The sequence below is a fragment of the Lutra lutra genome, chromosome 3, assembly GCF_902655055.1.
Source record: "Lutra lutra chromosome 3, mLutLut1.2, whole genome shotgun sequence".
Taxonomy (NCBI): Eukaryota; Metazoa; Chordata; class Mammalia; order Carnivora; family Mustelidae; genus Lutra; species Lutra lutra.
This window is the reverse complement of record NC_062280.1, coordinates 31,477,723-31,498,698: the sequence shown is the minus strand read 5'-3', so window position 1 is coordinate 31,498,698 and position 20,976 is coordinate 31,477,723. Positions and strand designations below refer to the sequence as shown.

The window sequence follows — 20,976 nt, the reverse complement described above, 5'->3', positions numbered from 1 at the left end:
TCTTGGTACCTACTACCTAAGTACAAGTCAAGGATCTTGTAAGCCCCAGGGCTATGTCTCCAGGAAGGCCAGGGTTCCTGCAACTTGATTCAAGGTGCCTACGAAAAGCATCCTCTGTCAGCATGTGCAGAGTGGGCGAAAGGTTCGGCGGGGGGGCGGGGGGGTAGTTGTGCAGTGGAGAGGGAAGGGGAGGTTAACAAGTCAACATTGGACATGCCGTCTGGGGCAGAGCAGGGAAGTGAGACACAAGAGTCCGGGACCTTTAGGAAGAGAAAGTAAGGAGGTTACTAAAAAGCGAGAGGAAGTGTATGTTTATTCAGAGGTTGTTGAACCAACATCAGAATTCTGGAAAACGTGTTAAAACGCCTTCCTGGACCGCGTCCTCAGGTTTGACTGAGCAGGTGGGGATGGGGTGGTGAGTTCGCATTTCTGCAGAGTGGGTAGATAAACCAAAGCTGTGGTTCCTAGGACCAGACTTAGAGTCCCCTTGGCCCCCATGGCCAGAGAGGTGACCAGAGATGTGCCAGGCAGCTCTACTGCTCAGAGGGCATGTGGTCTTGACTGGTTGCTTAAACCGTCAGTTTCCTCATCTGTACCATAAAATTAAAAATAGAACTTGCCTCAGCAGGTTTTTTTGGATGAAGTAGTTCCCGTATTTAGCATAATGCTTGGCAAATTTAAACAACAACAACAGAAATCTTCCCTAGGTGTTAAACTGGTATTACTACGTCCTAAGAAGAACGTCTTTCCCCATCTTCAGAGTCCTTCAGAAACGGAACCTTGGTGCTAAGGGTATATAATTTTCTACCTCAGGCGAAGGCTATAATTAGCATAGAATAGCTCTATTTGCTTTTTAAGATTAGTTTTACAGACAGGATATTTTTCTGTTGCCCGTGGCCTTCAGGGCTGCCCAGAGCCCTTCACTACTTTAATTGAAAGATAACATTCTGTTTAAATACTTCTGCAGGTCCATTTTCTCAAAAGGAGGCTCTGTTCAGCTTGGGGTGTTTTTCCTGCTGCAGACAGTGATTTTCATAGCACCTCTGCAGAAGAGAGAAGAAACAGGGGATCTTTGTATTAAAGTCCCACCGCGCCTCTAAAACCCGTAGCTATTACAGCTGTAACTGTTATAAACGACTGGATGCATTTGCATAATGCAGTTGTCACTGAATTAAAATGATTTAAAATTGCCACCAGAGGCATTGTCCCCCTCCCCCAACGCTGGCCTGCCCTCACTGCACCCCTGCCTGTTGTAGGGAAGGAGTCCTGTCCATCCGTGAGCCCAGTTGAGACCCATTTTATAAGCCCCTCTGCTTATGGAGACCTTCATCTCTATTTCTCTTGGAGAGCTCATAAAGATTCTGACAAATGGATAATTTCAATAAACAGAACAAGGAATGCAGAGAAATTGTAAAGATGGTGCCAACCGTCAGAGGAGGGAGGTGTGAGGGTGCAGAGGTGGTGTGGAAGTGTGTGAATTCATTACCAGCAGTTACTTGAGGAACTTTTTAAATTGTTGGGGAGACTATAAATTCTCTCCCCTCCCCCGCCCCCCCATCTTTTGGATCTTCTACTCTCTTATCCACACCTCCAGAGGGATTGGAGTAGGTGTTAATGCAAGAGAGTTGACCTTTTCTCATTAATTGACAAAGTATCTTTTGATTGATGCGGGTTCATTAAAAGTCCTTCAGATGCATTTGGTCTGTCTGTGGCCACAGATGTAGAGGGTAAAGGAGTCTGAAACTAAGAGCTTCCTATGTATTGTATTATATTGAGGGAGGACAGAAAAGGTGTAGAGAGACCATTCCTTCCGGCCAAGAGGAGAGACGGGAAATGGGTTTTCTTCAGCCTTTGATCTACACCACACTTTCCAGTTTTTCTGCCAGCTTTTTGTTCATCACTGTAAAGAAAGTCTCCATGGTATTGTTTCCAAAATTTTACCTTGGAATGCTTTCTTAGACAGGACACCAAACTCATAGTGGGAAAAAAATGGTAACTTGGACAGCTTTGAAAACTGCTGTTCCTAATTTTTCCCTCTGAGATGAAGACTTTTCCCCCTGTCCCCACATCAGAACAGAGTCTTTTCTGGGTGGTTTAGAGTAATTACAGGAACTTTTCAGCAGTGACATACCCTAGTCCATTTTCCCTGACTGAATGTCTGAGTCCGAACATTCCACAAGTATAGCAATGAAAGTGAATATTTTTGATTTATCAAACTAGCATTTTATTTTCCTCCCAGGAAATCTTTTATGTTCTCTTTGCTTTTATCTATCCTTTAGTAAAATACGGAGGATTTACGCTCCCCTCCCTACCCCTCCCACAAGTACCATGTAGAAAGAAGGAATTTCAGACCTTGAGCCCATAGCAATTAAGAAACTAAAGAATGGTTATTTCCTAAGTTCCTCAGAAAGAAAACCAAAGTGAAATGAGAGAATTATTTCCCCCCACTTCTCCCAAACCTTAAAATAATTTTGTTCTCTTTGTGGGAGTGGGGGGAACAGGTGGTGGGGGGGAGCAAGAATGTTCTAGTACTGAATTAACTTGCTGTCTCAGGTGAAATAATTTACTGAACCTTTTCTCTGATTTTTATTGTTTGTTGTTGCTGAGGTTGTCGGTTTAAGGGAGCAAATAGAATTAAGGGTTTTTTTTATTACTATAAAAAGGAAAGGAAAGGATACAGCTCCTGACCCTAGCAAGGCAGGTGGGGAGGGAGAGGTTAGTATTGTGCATGCTCAAGCTTTGAGATGTGTTTGAGTGATGAAGTATTCAGTGTGGTTACGGCTTCCAGAAACTTGGGTTTCTCTAAATCAGTAAAAAAGTTTCTCTATCCAGGGGCGCCTGGGTGGCTCAGGGGGTTAAGCCGCTGCCTTCAGCTCAGGTCATGATCCCAGGTCCTGGGTTCAAGCCCCACATTGGGCTTTCTGCTCAGCAGGGAGCCTGCTTCCTCCTCTCTCTGCCTGCCTCTCTGCCTACTTGTGATTTCTCTCTGTCAAATAAATAAATAAAATCTTAAAAAAAAAAAAGTTTCTCTATCCATTGATTGCTTTAGCATCACACAAGTGGCTCTTCTGGGGACAAAATAAATTAATTATCCCAAAGATTTTTTTCGCCTTTACACAGATATGCCCATTTATCTTCTTCCCCTTTTGCTTGAGAGAGCAATTATCCGTTCATGTGCTCCCTGGATACCAGAGGCCACTTTAGTTAAAGACCTTGTCAACAAGCCACCCAAAGGGTTAACCTTCCAGATGGAATTTAAACCTACCCATCCTTTTAATATTTCATTCCTAGCTCCCCACAGCTGAGGCATAAGCTTGGCTTGTTTTAATTAAATTAGATCGCGCAAGACAGGTGTCTTGGCAGTAAAATTGTGCACAGCCCATTTTTATCTCATTAACTGCAGTGCTCATCAAGGGTTTGTGTTTTTCTTTCTGAAAACTCTAGGTAAACCAGTAATGATCATAACAGAGTACATGGAGAATGGCTCTTTGGATGCATTCCTCAGGGTACGTGACTACTTTACATTAAACCCAAGAATGTTGGTATTTAGAAGACTCTAACAGACTCCTTGTGTCCATTCTGTTTGGTTGTATTCATGGACTTTTTTAATGGGGCAAGGGAGGAAGAGGAGACATAGAGAATGATGTGATTTTTAAAGGCTATTAAATAATCCATGTTCAATGAAGGTAGTATTAGATTCACTCTTGCGTGGTGGGGCTGTTTGAGCGGTAGATTCATTACAGTTGGATAATTTCCATCTACTACAGGAAGCAAACCCAGCTCCTAGGATGCACTCTAGTAAAGAATAAGTGGCTTTGTTCAGAAAGGCCCGGAAATAATGTTGAGTTTCATTGCATACTTGATACAGATATCAAAAAAGATTCAAGTAATAAATGCCTGGTGAAAATTAATTAGACCTCATGCTAATGAGATGGTTTCTCATTCCTTTCCTACACAGAAGAACGATGGCAGATTTACTGTCATTCAGCTGGTGGGCATGCTTCGTGGCATCGGGTCTGGGATGAAGTACTTATCTGATATGAGCTATGTGCACAGAGATCTAGCTGCGCGGAATATTCTGGTAAATAGCAACTTGGTCTGCAAAGTGTCCGATTTTGGCATGTCACGAGTGCTTGAGGATGATCCGGAAGCCGCTTACACCACCAGGGTAAGGAGGATTTATGACCTCTGGGTTTTGACTCTGATGAAACTGTTCCTCTTTTCTCACTTTGATGTTTAAGCCCTTTGTGATTTTGTAAGTTTCCTCATCATTCAGAGCCTCTTCATGCCCACGTGTTCATTTTTAAGCCATGTTTCTGAGGGATTTTGAAACCGCCTCATGATGTGTGACTACTTTACTGCAAACTAGAGCTTTACTTACTGCAGTTTTTACACTTAATTTTTCTTCCCTTCCTCCCTCTTTTCCTCCCCTCTTTCCTACCTTCCTTCCTTCCTTCCTGTTTTATATTTTCTCTTTGGTTCTTATCTATTATTAAAACATTTTCTTATTTTAAACGAGACAGTGCAATGTTTCTAGTTGGTTGGCTACTGAATCTGGGAATGTAGATACAAAATTTATAAAACATTTACACTATGAGAGAATTTTTAGTGTCTATTGGTCTTCCATTTTGCTACTGGTAGATAAGCTGGATTAGGGGACACAGTTAAGAGTTATTAGTATACATTTAATGGCTATGCTATCTTAGCTGGACAAGCTGAATATAAGATAGTAAGGAAATAAACAGAATCATAGAAGTTATTGGCCATTAGGGCTGGCACTGCTGAAATCAATGAGAAGCAGACAGTTACCAGCCATCTTCTTCCTTCGGTGCTCATTTTGCATTAGCAATCCTAAGCATTGTGTTTTAGTGTTTGTTTGTTTGAGTGGTTGGTTGGTTGGTTGGTTATTTTTTTTTTCCTTGTAGTTTTCATTTTCTTTGGCTCTAGTTTTGAGTCTACACTACACATATATCCACTTTTGAATTCTAAGTCCATTCAGTTGGGAAAGAATGCATCTTTGTGAATGCTAAAAATCTTTAATTCTTTTTCCAGTATTTGGAGAGAGGAAAGTGAAAGAAGGCTTCTAGAATGAGCATTTACATAGATAACACCTTAGCCAAATAGTTAAGGAAGGTAGAAGGCAGCACAAGCATCCTCTGCCTAGAACAAGTAGAAACGTAACACACTAGGTTTTCAGAGTAAGCGCCAGAAGAGTTTTCAGAGTAAGTGCCAGTAAGAATCAGTATAATTTCTAGTACAATTTATTGCCTTGTTTAGTAGCCTTAGTAAAGCAGACTTTGAAATGATGTTCTCTTGAACAGCTTAAGGGTCTGAATTCAAGTTGCATTAATTTCCTTAGGTGGAAACTTAAGAAATTTGAAACTCAATTAAAAATACCTTTCACATGAGTATAATCAAACAATAGACATTTGAGGCAAAACAAAATAAGAAAACAGCATTTTAAACTTTTCCTGAGTAATATTCAATTGCTTTACCATTTTTGCGGGTGTCCTCACCCCCTGAAGACAGTAACAGCTCTGACATCCTGGTATTTGGCTTTTGCTGAGAGACTATGTAACGTATTATCTTCTAAACATGTTAAACACGTTTCTCATGCTATATAAAAGTAGGATCACAGTGTGGTCATATTTAACTTCCACAGTTCATGATTTCAGAAGTGATACTAAATACTGTGCTGCTGAGTGAGAGAATCCAACAAGAAGTCAACAAGAGTCTCCGTGGCACATCCATTGATATACCATGATGACATAAGCATTCTGTAAAACCTGAAATTCCTTTTCTTCTACAATATTGCCTGAAAGCAGAGCTCAGGTAATAGGTAGACTTTTTAAAAATAATTAAACAGATTACTTATTCACTTCCTTGTGACTAGAGAAAACCTATGAGGAGAAGCATCTCAACCTCGAAGATTAGTTAAAATAAACAAGTCTCTCATTGTTTTTGGAGAGCTATCTCAGGAATGCTGTTGACCTGCTTCCAAACAGTAACAACATTCAGTGACTGAAATGGCACATCAGTGATGTACTTAGGGAATAACTTATGTCTTGAATGTTCACAGGGTGGCAAGATTCCTATCCGGTGGACCGCGCCAGAAGCAATTGCCTATCGTAAATTCACATCAGCGAGTGATGTATGGAGCTATGGAATCGTTATGTGGGAAGTGATGTCGTATGGAGAGAGACCCTATTGGGATATGTCCAATCAAGACGTGAGTCTTTATGTTCTAAAATATGTCTTCACATTGAGATTCTGGAAGGATCGTATCAGCATATGATGGAGTGAAGGCTGAGCTTGAAATGATACATGGAATGCAAGATTCTTAACACAAATGGATGAGTAATCTAGTTAAACCTTATGGTCATGGATTTCAAGGCCCCAAATTATGTAGCTTAAATGGGATAGTATGGAAGACAGATTCAGTAGATAGTTACATAGGTGGATGGATAAGTGAGAAGGAACAGTATTTTACTTGATTAATGCTCAAATCCATACTGAAACAAAATTCAACTTTGACTCTTAAGAAAATACAAGGATATACGAAAAACACAAATTTCACATGTGAAACAATTGACACCAAATGTTTATTGGAAGAAAAGTAGTGAATATTTAAAGCTGGCATAGTTGTAATTAGAGCTTGCCCCTTGAGGACTCTAAGATAAAGCTTCGCTAAATGACCCTTTGTAAATTATGCACATCCCTTTAAATGTACCATCTGGACGACTTCGTAAGGGAGTATCCACAATGCCTGCAATTTCAGAAAACCATTCAATAATGACACTAATAAGATTCCAGAGTAATAGAATTTAATTACAAACATCTCCAGTGTGAAAGGGGGAAAAATACACAAAAATAAAAATCTTAAACCAGGGGGTCTTCCCAGAACACTTGTTAGTTACTTATATATGTGAAGTGAAATATTAGCAGAGGATGTTTACAAAGGCATGGTATTCAATTCAGCAGTGATAAAAATTATAGTTTGGGAGAAAAATCATCTTTTACAAAATCCTTCTCATATGGAATGCCCTCTGCCCATCTGCCTTAGCCTGGACCAACAGGAAGTTGCAAAGGCTTAACAATTAAATGAAGAGCCAGGTGCACTCAGGAAGTAAGATGCTGGTTACCTTATCGATAAAAGACTGTTCAGAGCAATGGAGAAGCTAGTGCACTCCGTATCTAGTGGGGCAAAAAAGAATTCTCTAACCAGATTAAGAGGAATGATAGTGTTGACATTGTGTTATCTGTAAGTTACAAAGAAAGGTTCATAGCAGACAGGAAGAAAGCCAGTAGCTAGCATAACTGATAGGTAATCGCAGGCTGCGGGGAGGTGGGGGACAAAACTATAGAGGTGAGTGGTGTGTAATCTGTTGTTTAGTGTGATTGTGTCACAGGCACCTTCCAGGTCCTACTTATAGCAACATTTGGTTTCAGATTAGAGACTTTCAGAGGGACAGAAACTACCTACAGGAGCAACTAGTGCATATGTTTACTCATTTAATGATTTGATTCTTAAGCTTCATTTCAGTTGAGAGTCATGACCAAATGCTCATAGGAGCAGGGGATCTAAAAGATGCAGTCCATTTTCCTGCCCTAGATATTTTCAGGCCTGTAGTTTTGACAGTTTCTATATTATATGAAAACAGTTTTTATTGTCTTAAACTTTCAGTTGTCTGGCTTTATCCATGAAGAACATCTGAAGCCATGTCTCTCCCACAAATAATATTGATTAGTCATTCACGTGTATTTGTCTCTGTTGGGTTCTGTGTAGAACAGGGATCAATCGGAAATGTAACTGGGGAATTACTTTCATCAGAATTCATTTGGCATATGGTGAATAGAATCAAAATAGCTATTGAAAATGTGGCAAACTTACCAAGTTTTTTTGTTTGTTTTGCTCGTCAGCGTCTCCCCCCCCCCAAAAACATTCAGCAGCAAACTGAGAAAATATGCTTTGTTAACCCACAAGCCATCTTCCAAGCTGGCAGTGGAGAGGGAGCTAATGAAAGAGTATTAAGCAGTCTGAGGGTTTATAACAAATTGTGTTACCCTGGCATTAGCCCAATATTGCTCTCATTCTCATCAATTCAATGTGAAATGTTTTCATCAAGTCCAGAGTCAACACCATGCACCTGGAAAGATAAAAGTCCGAAGATCAAACTGACTTAATGTAATTGCTAGAAATAAATAGAATAATGTTTAGTAAGATAGCATATAGAAGTCTGCACTAGAAGGAGTGGTGAATAGTACTAATACAACAGGATGTTGGCAAAGATACATGGGAGAAAAAAGGATCAGAGGGCTTAATAAATCACAAGATGATTGTTGAACTGTGTGCTAGCTAAAAAGATAATAGTCGTACTGATACATAGAAACTGGACCCAACTGAATTAACTGTTTTCTGTTGAAGACCAATTTTTGGACAGTAAATAAACCCTACGGGAGGGTGAACGCCAACGTGGTCATTGAGATGGCTACAGCTCTCGTGATTTCGCTGACAGTTACATTTTAAAAAATCAGAAAAAAAAACAAAATGATTTTTTTTCTACCAAAGTGGTTTAAAAAATCTGATTTAAAACAAATAAAACTTTAAAAATCTCCAAACAAACAAAAGCACGTCCAGAATTTCATAGGATGCCCATAAATACTGCTGATAAGTAGCCAAGAAGTTATGAAATAATTCCCCTCCTTAAATTTGGCATGAGTCATACGATTTCATATTACTGGGATTCACACCCTAAAGAAGAGGGACTTAGCAAGATGCCAATAAGAAAAATACCGTAATACCTGTAAAAACAGATTAGAAAAAGTAGAATGAGAAGAAAGACTGTTGAATGGTTTGCTTATGTTTTATTAAGCAGGGAGAACTGAGCAATAAGAAAATTGCCATCTACCATTATAACTTCTTCTCTTCAAAATGGGAATGTCCTAAAAGAAATTTATTTGTTTGTTTTAATTTTCTTTGCTAACACTTTTTTTAGATCTCTTTTACTAACAACTTTTATCAGTGTCCTTTGACAGCCAGCTGAGATCAAGAATAAGATACCAAATTGGCGTATTGGCATATTGTGGTCTTCCAAAAGTAAAAATAGTTGGGTGTCTAGAGCGTTTGAGGAGTGTGCTATTTTAGAGAGAGGTAGTATCTTCTGGATTGGAGGTCTGGAAGGTGGGCTTCTGTATTTGTCCATGAGCTGTCTGAGCAAGTGGACAGAGGCTTACAATGATAAAAGGGCCTTCCATCTTGGATGCAACCATTAATGCTTCTTAATGAAGGTCTTTAACACTAGGTTTGAGTCCCTTCTGCTGAGAGGGTTTAGCTGCTACTGGATAGCAGAAGGGGGAGGGTCATTGCCATGTGATTTCCCAGGGCCAGGCCACCACCAGGTTGTTGATCTGATTATGTTCTAACCACTTGGCAACGTTGATGCATCTTTCCTTTAGAATTTCAGATTGACAGTTGCCTGCCATCTGAGAGCACCGCGCGTAGCAACAGCTGGCTTCCCTGCCCTGTTGCCAGCAATACTCAGTTCCAGCAGTGGCTTCTGTGAAGACGTTGGTGCTGTTCTCATGCTCAAGCTTGCTGGCAGCTGGATGAGTGGGGAACTTGCCGGTCAGGAGGGTGGATCTCTGGCAGCTTATATATCATTCTGTTGTCTTTGGTAGGTAATTAAAGCCATTGAGGAAGGCTACCGGCTACCCCCTCCCATGGACTGCCCCATTGCACTCCATCAGCTGATGCTAGACTGCTGGCAGAAGGAGCGGAGTGACAGGCCGAAATTCGGGCAGATTGTCAACATGTTGGACAAACTCATCCGCAACCCCAACAGCTTGAAGAGGACGGGGACCGAGAGCTCCAGGTCGGCCATGCTTGCTTAATAGTGATGCATGAAAGGATACATTAGAGGTGGCAGGCGAGTGCTGGCTCCCTGAATTCCTGCCTGTTTGTCAGAGGCCACTGCACAGCTCTCTGCAACTGGGGTGGCTTCTTTCTCAGTTAATGGAGTATATATGATGATTTTGTTTACCATGTTGAAGAGCCTAACACCTGTCAGGCCTCAAATAGTCGTAAGAAAAACAAATTAAAAAAATAATAATATCAACAAACACGAACCAGGAGCAAAAAATAATAAAGGTGCTTCTTTGATGATGCTAGACCTGAACATTTAGGGAGACACATGATATGGACTTTGGGAAGACATGCAGGTCATGAGATGCTATATTTGGGAAAGGGAAAGGAACACTGAGTTAGTAAAAAAATGAGCCAAGGACAGCTTTTCCTGCACTGTAGTTTTAAGAACTTGACTTGTAAAGTGTTACAGACGCTTAAAGGCTTTAAAGCAAGAAATTCATTTGGTTTCAGTTCTGAAAGATTCTTTTTTGAGTCTTTCATGAGTAGAAGGAAACAGGACCAAAATAGAAACTGATCAGGTTACAAAGCATGCGGATGAATGTTTGAGAGGGGTTTTAAAAAATGAATAGACTTGAACCCCCTGTGAAGGAGGTTGTTATTTCATTGGAGAGCGCAAAAGGAAGAAGCATTACCAGTCCAGAGAGGAGGTAAGGATACTGCAGGTCCATAATTCAACAGGAACTTTTCTACCTGGGGACTGGGCCTCACTAGTGAAAGCTTCAGGATCCCTGGCCACCTGTCCCATCCGGAAGGGTATAGACCACCATTGCTATTAAATAAGATTAGCATAAGACAACTGGCCAGCTGCTTCAGGTCTGCAAGAAGTGAGGCATTGACTCACCTCCAAATCTGTACTTCCCTAAGGTTCTTCATGACCCTGAGTTGAAAATAGGAGAACGTTTTCCCCATGATATCCAAGATCTTCCAGTCTTGGTCAGTGCTATGAGCGTCTCCTCCAGTCTTCTGGAGACTTAGCCTAATGGTTGTGGTATATACTGATTATTACAATGCATGAAGAAAAGAATCTGGAACAGACAGAAGAGGACCCTCTATTATTTTAGGCTTTCAGATCCCTTAGCACTGGCCACAATCCCAACAGCTTCATGATCAAGCTCTTCTGAAGTAACATGTGGCTGAATTCACATCTTATTTCTGCCACTTGATAGTCAAGTGACTTTAAAAAAAAAAAAAAAATCTCCTGGCATTTCTGGGCTATTTCTTGTTCTTCGCTCTCCAAGAGGTATAGGTGGCCTCTTCCATTCCAAGGTGAACTTCTTCAGCTTTTGGATCTCTGGCTCCAGATCCCATGGATATTGTCTGAGTGTCTTCAGGCGGGTCATTGGTACTTGGTGTTTGTTTCTCCTGCTGGCAGAAACTCTTCAGTTACCAATATTGCATAATGTGTGCTTTGTACCATTTATGCAGAACAAATTGAGAACAAATTGAGTCATTGGACATACTCTTCTCAATTCTAAATTCTTCTCACTGATGGTATACTTCAGTACCTTAGATGCTTGTTACTGCTTGCTAATAATGAGATGTAGTATAACATTATATGGGATTCAGCACAAAATTGGGCAAATGTCATGGTGTTCCACAAAGAGCACAGAGACTTCCAGAACAAGCTTGAGAGTGATGCTTAGAGTTAATTGATATTGAGTGAGGATATTTTTCATCCTTAGGTCATTTTGACCTTGTTAGGTACCTACAGCCTACATGTGGCCCTATTAATGCTCTTGGCGTAAAATTAGAAATGCAAACTATTGGTCTTTGTCTAAAGGTAAGTATTACTTGTAAGCATTAACAATAATGTTAAAATCCTCTGTGCTGTTGTTTGTTATTGGGGGAAGAATTAAATCCTGATTATTCGTGCCATAAAAATTTACAGAATTTTACTCAGAAAATTAATTGGAATAATGTACATAAAAGCTCACAAAGACACAAAACTGATAAAAACATGTCTTTGGTAAAACAGTTATATAAGAAAGAAGTAATGCAAATTAAGGTAAAAATTATTAAACAAAGGAATTGGATTAATTCTGCTATGTAGAAAATTAATCAAGGCGTTATATTAACTTAATTTTCTTTCCATAGGAAAATAATTTTTTTTTGGTTAAAATTCAGTAACGGTGATATTCTGATTTAGTGTTTATATTCAAGCAACACAGTCTCAGGATGAAAATTAGGTCAAAATGTTAAGATCAACCACATTCTGTAATTTCTAGGGAAATGGGAGTTGAAGAAAATTTAAACAAGTACCCATGTCACTGTCAGTATAAAATACCTTGTGAAGGTCTATCCAGTGATTATTAAGTAGTTAGATGTTGAAGATGACTATAATTCTCTTAATAAATGTATCCATAAATAGATGTTTTGTCATGTATCAATATCATGAGCAATGGCAAAATTCCTGCCTTCAGCTGTTGTCACTCTTGACAATGGCCTAACATAAAACACCTGGCCTGAGAAATGCATAAACTAATAAATAACTTAATAAAAAGTGCTTATAATTCATTGAAATGATTATCTAAGAGGGAATACGAGATGCACATTCCACAATCCAAGCAGTGATCAAAGTGGCCATTCTTCCTTCCCGTCTTGGCACACGTGCTGGTCAGGCATGGGCTGATTAAAGAGGGCATTAACTCCCTGCTGTCCCAAGTTTGTTTGAATGCACTGAGCCTGCCTGCAAACCTGGCTGGGAGCATGCTGGACTTGAACTCTTGCTGTTTTGTCCGCTTCATCGAGTCTGGCAAGTGGCAAGCTCACAATTTCCCTTACTCATACTTCACTAGGGTTTCCATAGATGCTGTCCTGAAGTATGTAACACTCTGTGCCGGCAGGGACTGCACTCTCCCGGCAAAGACTGAACCAGTTTCAGCCACAAGGTCTCCCGCAGTCTTTATCCCAGGCAAGAATATTGAAAGACCTGTATAATCATTAATGTACGAAGAAGTCCACGTAAAACAAATGCAGGAAGTGCAATTAAGAACAGATAAGGTGATGGATACACATTTTTAGCAACTCTGTGAAATTAGGGCCAAAAAAAAAAAACCCAAAAACAAAAACGAAAAACCTCCTGATGCCATTGAATGATAGATAGACCCTCTAAAAAGCCTGTCCTTGGCATTTCAGCACCTGTCTTAGCCAGTCTGACTTCTGAGTCATGCCGTCTCACTGATCATCCTTTTCTGTCTCCGCTCCCTCATTCCCTTACCAGACCTAACACTGCCTTGTTGGATCCAAGCTCCCCTGAATTCTCTGCCGTGGTGTCAGTGAGCGATTGGCTCCAAGCCATTAAAATGGACCGGTATAAGGATAACTTCACGGCTGCTGGTTATACCACACTAGAGGCTGTAGTGCACATGAACCAGGAGTAAGTACTCAGCGATGTAACACCAAAGGGTAAATCTAGATTTAATAGTATTTTTCTTTTTTTGCTTTGAGCTGCATTATCATCCTCATTAAAGAAAAAGAAAACTGGAATGCCTTTCATTTTGATTGAGTATAAGTTTACAGAGCCTCTCAAAGCACCTACATTGTTGCGTTCTGTTGCTTAATTAAACATTTGAATACACCTGCCTTGTTGTGCTGTATGAATTGTGGCTGATTTCAAATGTGTGTCTGCATGAAGTCCCGAAACGAGATTCTCCGCTCGTGTAACTTTTCTGGCCCTCTTTTTTTTTTCCTCCCGCACCTCCAGGGACCTGGCAAGAATTGGCATCACAGCCGTCACACACCAGAATAAGATTTTGAGCAGTGTCCAGGCGATGAGAACCCAAATGCAGCAGATCCATGGCAGAATGGTTCCTGTCTGAGCCAGTACTGAATAAACTCGAAATTCTTGAAATTAGTTTACCTCATCCATGCACTTTAATTGAAGAACTGCACTTTTTTTACTTCGTCTTCGCCCTCGGAAATTAAGGGAAAAAAAAAAAAAAAATCACTACCCGCAGTGTTGCTTGGTGTACAGATCGCCGAAACTGTGGGGCTTCACAGAAATGACAACCGTCGTTTGAAATTAGACCTGGAACAAATTGTTTCTCAGAAATACTCTGTCCATCACCAGTTTGTAAAATACATGTACGTATATAAATAGAAACACCACCTCCGAGTTTGATGCCGCAGTTGCTGCCAGACACTCAGCTTCTCCGAGACGTCCTTGATCCTCTCTCCAATGGGAATTACAACTGCAGTATTTTGTTTGTGGCGTAAATGACCGTCATCCTGCTTTCACTGGAATGGATACCATGCCCAGGAACATTGTGGAAGGACTCAGATGTAGCTTTTAAGGCTTGGTTCATACCATAGGAAACAACTTAGGTGAAAACCGTGTGGCTCATGAGTGTTGCTCCTTCAGTGCTTGGGCCCCCTGTTGGCTTACGATGACATAAGGGGCTGGAAAGAAAAAGAAAATGGATTTCAAATAATAATAAATAATAATAAAACCCAAGCACCTCCCCATCACTGGACAGACAAGGTCTGTTTCTTTGGGCCTGAGGCTGTGCCATATGAAGTCGTATTTTGGGACTCTACAAACTTACTGTAACTACCTTATGGATAGCGGACCATGACAATCTTGAATAGGGAACTTTCACACTTCCCTCCTTTAAAGAAGCAAACCCAAACCTACAAGGTAAGGCAAAACAAAACCTCAGCACTCTTTCTCCAATGAAAACTTTTTTAACTTGATCTAATTTGAAACACTGGGCAGTAAATATTCTTTCGTGTCTATCATTTAGTTTGGGGTTCTTTCAAGATTTCAGTCCTCTCTTGACAATGGGAGAAGAGACCAGTGTGGAAACCGATACGGCTTCCCTGCTGTTCTGGGAAGACGTGAGTTAGGAACTGTATGATGTCAGGTTTGGAAACATGGCACCTAGAGCCTCGCTTGCTTTGCATTCTCTCACACAAGGTTTCTCTTGCCCTTTGGTGCCATCCATTCATGCCACAAATATTTACTGGGTATCTTTTGGGTACCAGGTAATCACCTGTAACCTTGGATCATGCCTCACTCTTTGGAGACTTGGCTGCTTGAGAAGTACTGGAAGATCTGTCCATTATTCTCACTCTCTGTCCTGCTTCAGTAACCCCTGCACCAAACAGGGTCAGCCAGGGAAGATTGACCTAGAAGTTACCTTGACATCCTCATTATCAGAATGTGACCTCCTGGAACACATGCTGCTGGTCCATCAAGACCATTAGCCTTAGATGCATCTAGTTAATCCCAGAATTTCTTCTTGAAACGTGAATTAAATGGCTTTGTTTATTCCTAGAAACAAACGCCTAACTTTTTCAACTGGACAAATTTTAACTTCTTAAACTCTTCCATTTTCACCACTTTTAAACACGAGCTTGGCTGATTTTAATGACCTTCCCCCCACCCCCCTTGGTTATGCTGAAAGCTATTTCTTACAGAGCAAGGCATGTTCAATTTGATGCTGTCAAATCAAGACAGTTTAGTAAAAACCTTTTTGCAGCATTGGTTGTAAAAGCTTTTCTGTTCAGAAGGAATGTGAAATTCGTTGGTTTTTTTTGTTGGTTTTTTTGGTTTTTTTTTTTTTTTAAACTACTCCAACCATTTTTGTTTTATCACCACTTTTGCTGAACCCTAAGAGTTCTGGATATTCATGTTCAAAGGTGACAGATACATTGGTGGGTTTTTTGTTTGCTGTAAAAACAAAAAACAAAAAAAACTATCTATGTATTTTTTTCCTTCAGGAAAGCTGTGATGTATTTTGTTTTCAGTCTCCACGGACCAGTTCGAATAGGCATTATCTTGGAAGTCAAAAGAATGTTTCCTTGCATACATTGAATAATTAGAAGCCTTGCTTTCTTCAAGGCAACAACATAGGATGAGGTATTTTTCTACACACTGAACATACTCAAAGCAGAACATTTCAAAAGAGAGAGTGTGTCAGTTGTAAGATATCCTAACAAGTTAATGCTGGACACTGTGCCGAGGTCCTGGTGTTATTTCTCAGCACACATTTTGGGTACGTGCAGAATAATCGGGCGAGGCTTGAAATCTTACTACATTCAAAGGTTGCCTCCTGGATATTAATTTGAACACATTGTATGAGTTAGAATCCAGGCCAATGGAAAGGCCAAAAAGGGCTTTCTCAGTGCCTAAAATAATATCCAGTAACAGTTGAAGTGAAACTCTACTGCTTCCGTGAAGTTACACATTTTCAAAGAGAAAGGGGAGGACAATAGGAATGTTCCATTGTTTCCCAGGGCATGGAGCCAGGCTCTGGCATCTAGACAGCTATGGATTCTAAAGCCAACTGAGATGTTGACACTGGGAAATTCACTCCATGTTTCTTTATAACTCAGTCCCTCCACCTGCAAATTAGAGATAATGATACTTTAATAATAACACCTTTCCTAACACATGGCGTTGTTATAAGTGTATATGAAATGCTCTTAGGTAGAATGGACTAAACTTCACAGACGGAAGGTAATACTCTTCCTCCAGTGTTTTCCAAGTGTTACTCATCCATCTTTCACTCGAGAACCCAAATGTGCTATTGTGACATGCCAAAGTGGGGTGAAACGGAGTTCAGTAGTGGAAGCCATGTAGATGAAGCTGCTTTGCCTTGTGTGGATTTATGAGGCTTTGATTTAAACATGTATCTCTACAAGAGGTGGCAGACCTACCTAGTATTTCTTCATCATTTAGCCTTGAAATTCATGACATTGTTATTTTATAATGGAAAAGGGAGAAATGGACAAGCGAGACCCCATTGTAATGAGAAGAACTGATGGTAAAGACACTTAGATGTCTTCCTAACAGATTCAAAGGAACCATGTGGTGTTTATTTAGTCACAGCGAAAGTCTCATCTTTCCTCATGATACCACATAGACCACATGCTTTGGTCTTTGTTCAAACAGTTCCCATAAATAAGGAGTTGTCAGAATTCAAAGGAGCAAAGGTTTCTTTTTCCTCCACTGCAAAGTATTCTGGAATTAACTAGATACAATCCTTCATATTCCCACACTTCTCATTTCAAACATCCAACCCTTTCAACATATACACTGAGTCCCCAAATAGCCCATGTCCCATTGGGAACTATTGAAGAAGAGTGTTGGTGAACTCACAGGGGACAGGCGTGTTTTGGGGACTCCTTTTTCTCCTCTAAAATGGAATTTCTAGTAACAAAATAAAATCGCCTTCAAAAAGTGGGCATATCCATACGGTGTTGGTTGTACTCCATCAGTCGTAAAGGTCCTACTCATGTCTCCTTGTCCTGCATGTAATTATATGCCTGCCTAGTGCACACCCTGAGCATTTGATTATCCCCAGAGAAGACACAGCTGGAAAAGTAGATCTGGGTCCTTTTCTTTCATTTTCCTCATAATTGGCAAAATGAATGATGTTGACAAGTGGCTTCCAGAAGGGCTTGGTAGTTATAACCTTACCTACATTTAGAATTTTAAATTGCTTAAGAAGTCATCTCTGTCTGAATATTTTATAAGAAAACTTTATTTCTCTCTCTAAAGTATTTCCTACAGGACTAAATAATGGTTATTTACCTCAAAGGAACTAAATTTGATGTGTAGCTCACATACGTAAACTCACATATGTACAAAACAAGCAAATAAAGAATTGGTTTAATAAAACAAGCAAAATTGTCTGTGGAGATAGATTCTGGTCTTAATCCTTTGCTCTCCACCTGAAGTCATCCACTGCTAAACACGGCCATTGTGGTGGGAGATACGGTGTCTGAAGCAATCTTGGTGATTAGTTGTCACAAAGGAAAGAAGAGAAAATTCCTTATTATTGTTCATTTTGATTAGTGAGAGGACGGGAGCCACAGAGACTCCATTGTGTCATGCTGATCTTGTTCTGTTCTAGACTGATGGGACAGTTGAGACTGGTTGGTTCTTGGTGGCCTCAAGCCCCCTAAACCTTTCCTGCTACCACACCAGACATCTCCCTGACGCTCCCTTTCTGTGGCTGTTAACATGCAGCGTGTGTAAATCCTTGCTAGATGCTCTCCTTCATTAGCAGTTACTTTTTAAGAAAAGCAGTCAGTGCTTTTTATCTCTTGGTTTGCATTTTTTCAATCATAGCGTTGAATATTGGTAGATTGTGGTATTTCCAGATTTGTTCCCAAGATACCCAATTTCCCTGTCTGGAAAGGCTGGGTGCTAGTAGCTCAGGCTTTTCCGGTAGTACAATTCGTCTTTCACATCCCTTTACCAACTAAGCCTTTCTCTTGCACAATTCTTCCAAGTCAGAATTTTCATTTCCACAGAGTGGCTGTTCACACAGTGGCTAAGACATGGCTATAGACTGAGACTGTGTGGGTTCCAATCCCAGCTTTACTCCTTCACCATGTAGGACCCTGAGCAGGTAGCTCAGCTTTCGTATGTTTGACAGCCTTGTCCATTCGATGGGGGTAAGATGGTACCTTCCTCGAGTTGTTATAATTAAGCTATTAGTAGCCAGTTTTTCTTGTTCCTACTCCAGTTGTCATTTTTCCGAGGAGAGAAGCTAGATCTCCACGCTCTCCCTCCTGAATTACATCTTACTGAGCCGTACCGACTTTACGTGCTTCTCTTCTTTCTTGCAGTATTGGCTGACACTGGCTGACAATCTTGGCTGCTGTTTTGTCTCAACTCCTGTTCTTTTCTCTACAGGGAGTAGACTCTGCTATCTTGGCCTCTCAGCCCTTCCTGTTGATTACAAAGCCCACAGAAGAAAACAGAACACACCCTCCTTAGTCCCTTCGAAACCCGTTTCTTCTGCTTCTACTCATGCCAGTCCTGGAGCAAAGACACTGATGAAACAACTCCCAGACCCGAGAAGAATGCATGGATGACGTTGGAATCTCCTTTCCCAGTGAAAGAAACCGCAGCCGGGCAAGGTTCCCCACGGGTCCTCCTGTTGCATTGAGGAATGTACTGTCTGGCCGCACCAGCTCTGCAGAGCCCTTGTTCCTAAACTCCTCGTGGTTTTATTTATATGTATTTCCATATCTCGCTCCTGTACGTCACCGCTGCCTTGGCGCGGCAGCGAGCGACGCAAGGCTACAGGTCGTACCATGGACACCAGGTTCGGTGCCTCCACACAAAGCAAAGCCAGTTCCCATGAGCTGCCTATGATATGCATTGCTGAAGTAACATTTTACCCAGGGTGTGCCATTGCCGTGATATAAATATATTTTTTTTTCCTAGACTAACTACGAGCTGACTTATCTCTTTTGATGTGTGTACATAGGTGTGAGAGTGCGTGTCCGCGGGTGTATGTGCGTGTGAGTGTAGGACCTCATGCTTAGCACTGCCTGTGAATGTTGTGGAAGGCGACACCCGGAGAGTTTTGGTTTCTCACCAGTTCAGAGATGAAGAGCCACATGAGTTGGTGGACCTGCACGGGTCCCCTTAGAAAGATAGCCTGGAAATGTTCAGTGTCCTGTATTTAGAAGTGTGTTTTGTAGCTGCCACACTAAGCTTAGTAAGTAAGCCTGCAGCTTAGGATGGAGGCATTTTCACCTTGGCGATGGGGTAATTTGAGAGTGTCCATCCATTCAGGTGACAACCCATCATCAAAATCACTAATTCCGATTCAACTTCTCATCGGAATTGCCAGTTTCTTGAGGGAGAGAGAGAGAAGGGGGTGGAATTTGGTAACCCCAAATGGAATAGAGGTAGCCTTTGTTTCCCTGTGTAAATGGACTCGTTGAATGCGAACAAAATATATGCAATTCATATACTTCCAGAGGTGAACGTAGATGCGTGTGTCAGCTTTGAGATGATGTGTTCTGGATTAATACTTTGTCTCTCAATGTCACAGAAAAATACATGCCAGTGACTCTTGAGGTTAGCATCGTTGGGATTAAATGTCCTTAAGTGATTTCAGGTTCCCCGTATACAGGAAGAGTTCTACAGTTACCAATATGCAGCTAACTCCGACAGTCCTTAGCCTTCTAGGATCTGAGGTCGGTGTGTGAAGATTCAGTTCCGATAGGACACGTATGCCAAACTTCAGCCAACATACTGCCGTTTTTCATAATCTGAGTGGCTGCCTTGCCTATTCTAAGCTATGCTTGCAGAAACTGTGGCCATTTTCATAAGCTATACCATCAAATCAGGGAAAAAAAATGGGAAAAAAAAGATTCTGAACCCCATGTTGAGTAAGTAGAGAAAATCATCAATAACTATTAATTACATTCTGACAGGGTGTGTGGCATTGTGTTCTCATAGCTATGCCAGAGTGACAAAAGTTAATTCACCCCATTTTGGGGACTTTAATATATTTTTAAAGGGATGTGCCTATGCATTGATGCCTGAAAAATATGTATAAAGAAATGAGGTTGAATCTCTGAGCTGGTCATCTTTCCCCAGAGATCAGGGCAGGAGGCCAACTTCAGGGACTGTATCTAGCCCCGTAAGCGAGTGCTGGCCTAGTGAGTTCAGATGCTCAGTCTTGCTCAGATCTTCCGTTAGGCAGCATTAAGCTGTTCCCCTGCACCAAATCACATAGCTTCACCATGTGTCCACTGGCCCCAAATTATTTTTAACAGTCATGGATGAAATGTTCTGGTGTGTTGAAAAGTTATTTTCGAGACAGGTTGTGCTCACTACATTGCTGGTATGTGTGTTTTGAGAACTCTTGTATTCAGTCTGTGAAGGATATGTGTATTAATCCATACACGCTTATAGCCTCAATATTTGTCTGAAGACACTCAAAATCTGACCAGTAAAGGAAAGTTCTAGAAGCAATATTTTCACTTATTTAACATTCTCCAAACAACATCAACCATTGATACACACTGAAGAGTGCATTTATTTTTTGTATCACTCCAGGTATGTTGGAATATGCAAGGACTGTGGTTAAAATTAGAATGTATAAGGCATATTATAATTTAGTTCATACCGAAAAGGAAATTAACAGAACATTGCTTGGCTCCTACATGTTCTGAAATTTGAGCGATCTCTTGAGTTAGACATAGATTTTTCTATTTTGTTTTATTTTGTCAAGGTATTTTTCTTCCCTTCATGAACTTTAGGTACACATAACTTATGTCATTTATTTATGGTCTTT

The 20,976-nt window shown here is 40.7% G+C and overlaps 1 protein-coding gene across 2 annotated transcripts in view; it reads left to right on the top strand.

The window, feature by feature from the left end:
- Nucleotides 1-19,110, top strand: part of EPHA4 (EPH receptor A4) — a 143,722-nt gene extending 124,612 nt beyond the window's left edge. The window contains exons 13-19 of one of the 2 annotated variants that reach the window (XM_047721323.1): nucleotides 3,445-3,506; nucleotides 3,959-4,168; nucleotides 6,080-6,229; nucleotides 9,679-9,872; nucleotides 13,146-13,330; nucleotides 13,629-14,561; nucleotides 18,573-19,110. In XM_047721323.1, the coding sequence (XP_047577279.1) occupies nucleotides 3,445-3,506; nucleotides 3,959-4,168; nucleotides 6,080-6,229; nucleotides 9,679-9,872; nucleotides 13,146-13,305 (776 nt within the window). In that variant the 3' untranslated portion in view covers nucleotides 13,306-13,330; nucleotides 13,629-14,561; nucleotides 18,573-19,110. The remainder of the gene's footprint in view (nucleotides 1-3,444; nucleotides 3,507-3,958; nucleotides 4,169-6,079; nucleotides 6,230-9,678; nucleotides 9,873-13,145; nucleotides 13,331-13,628; nucleotides 14,562-18,572) is intronic. The other variant, XM_047721321.1, reaches the window with a different exon arrangement.
- Nucleotides 19,111-20,976: the final 1,866 nt, after the last annotated feature.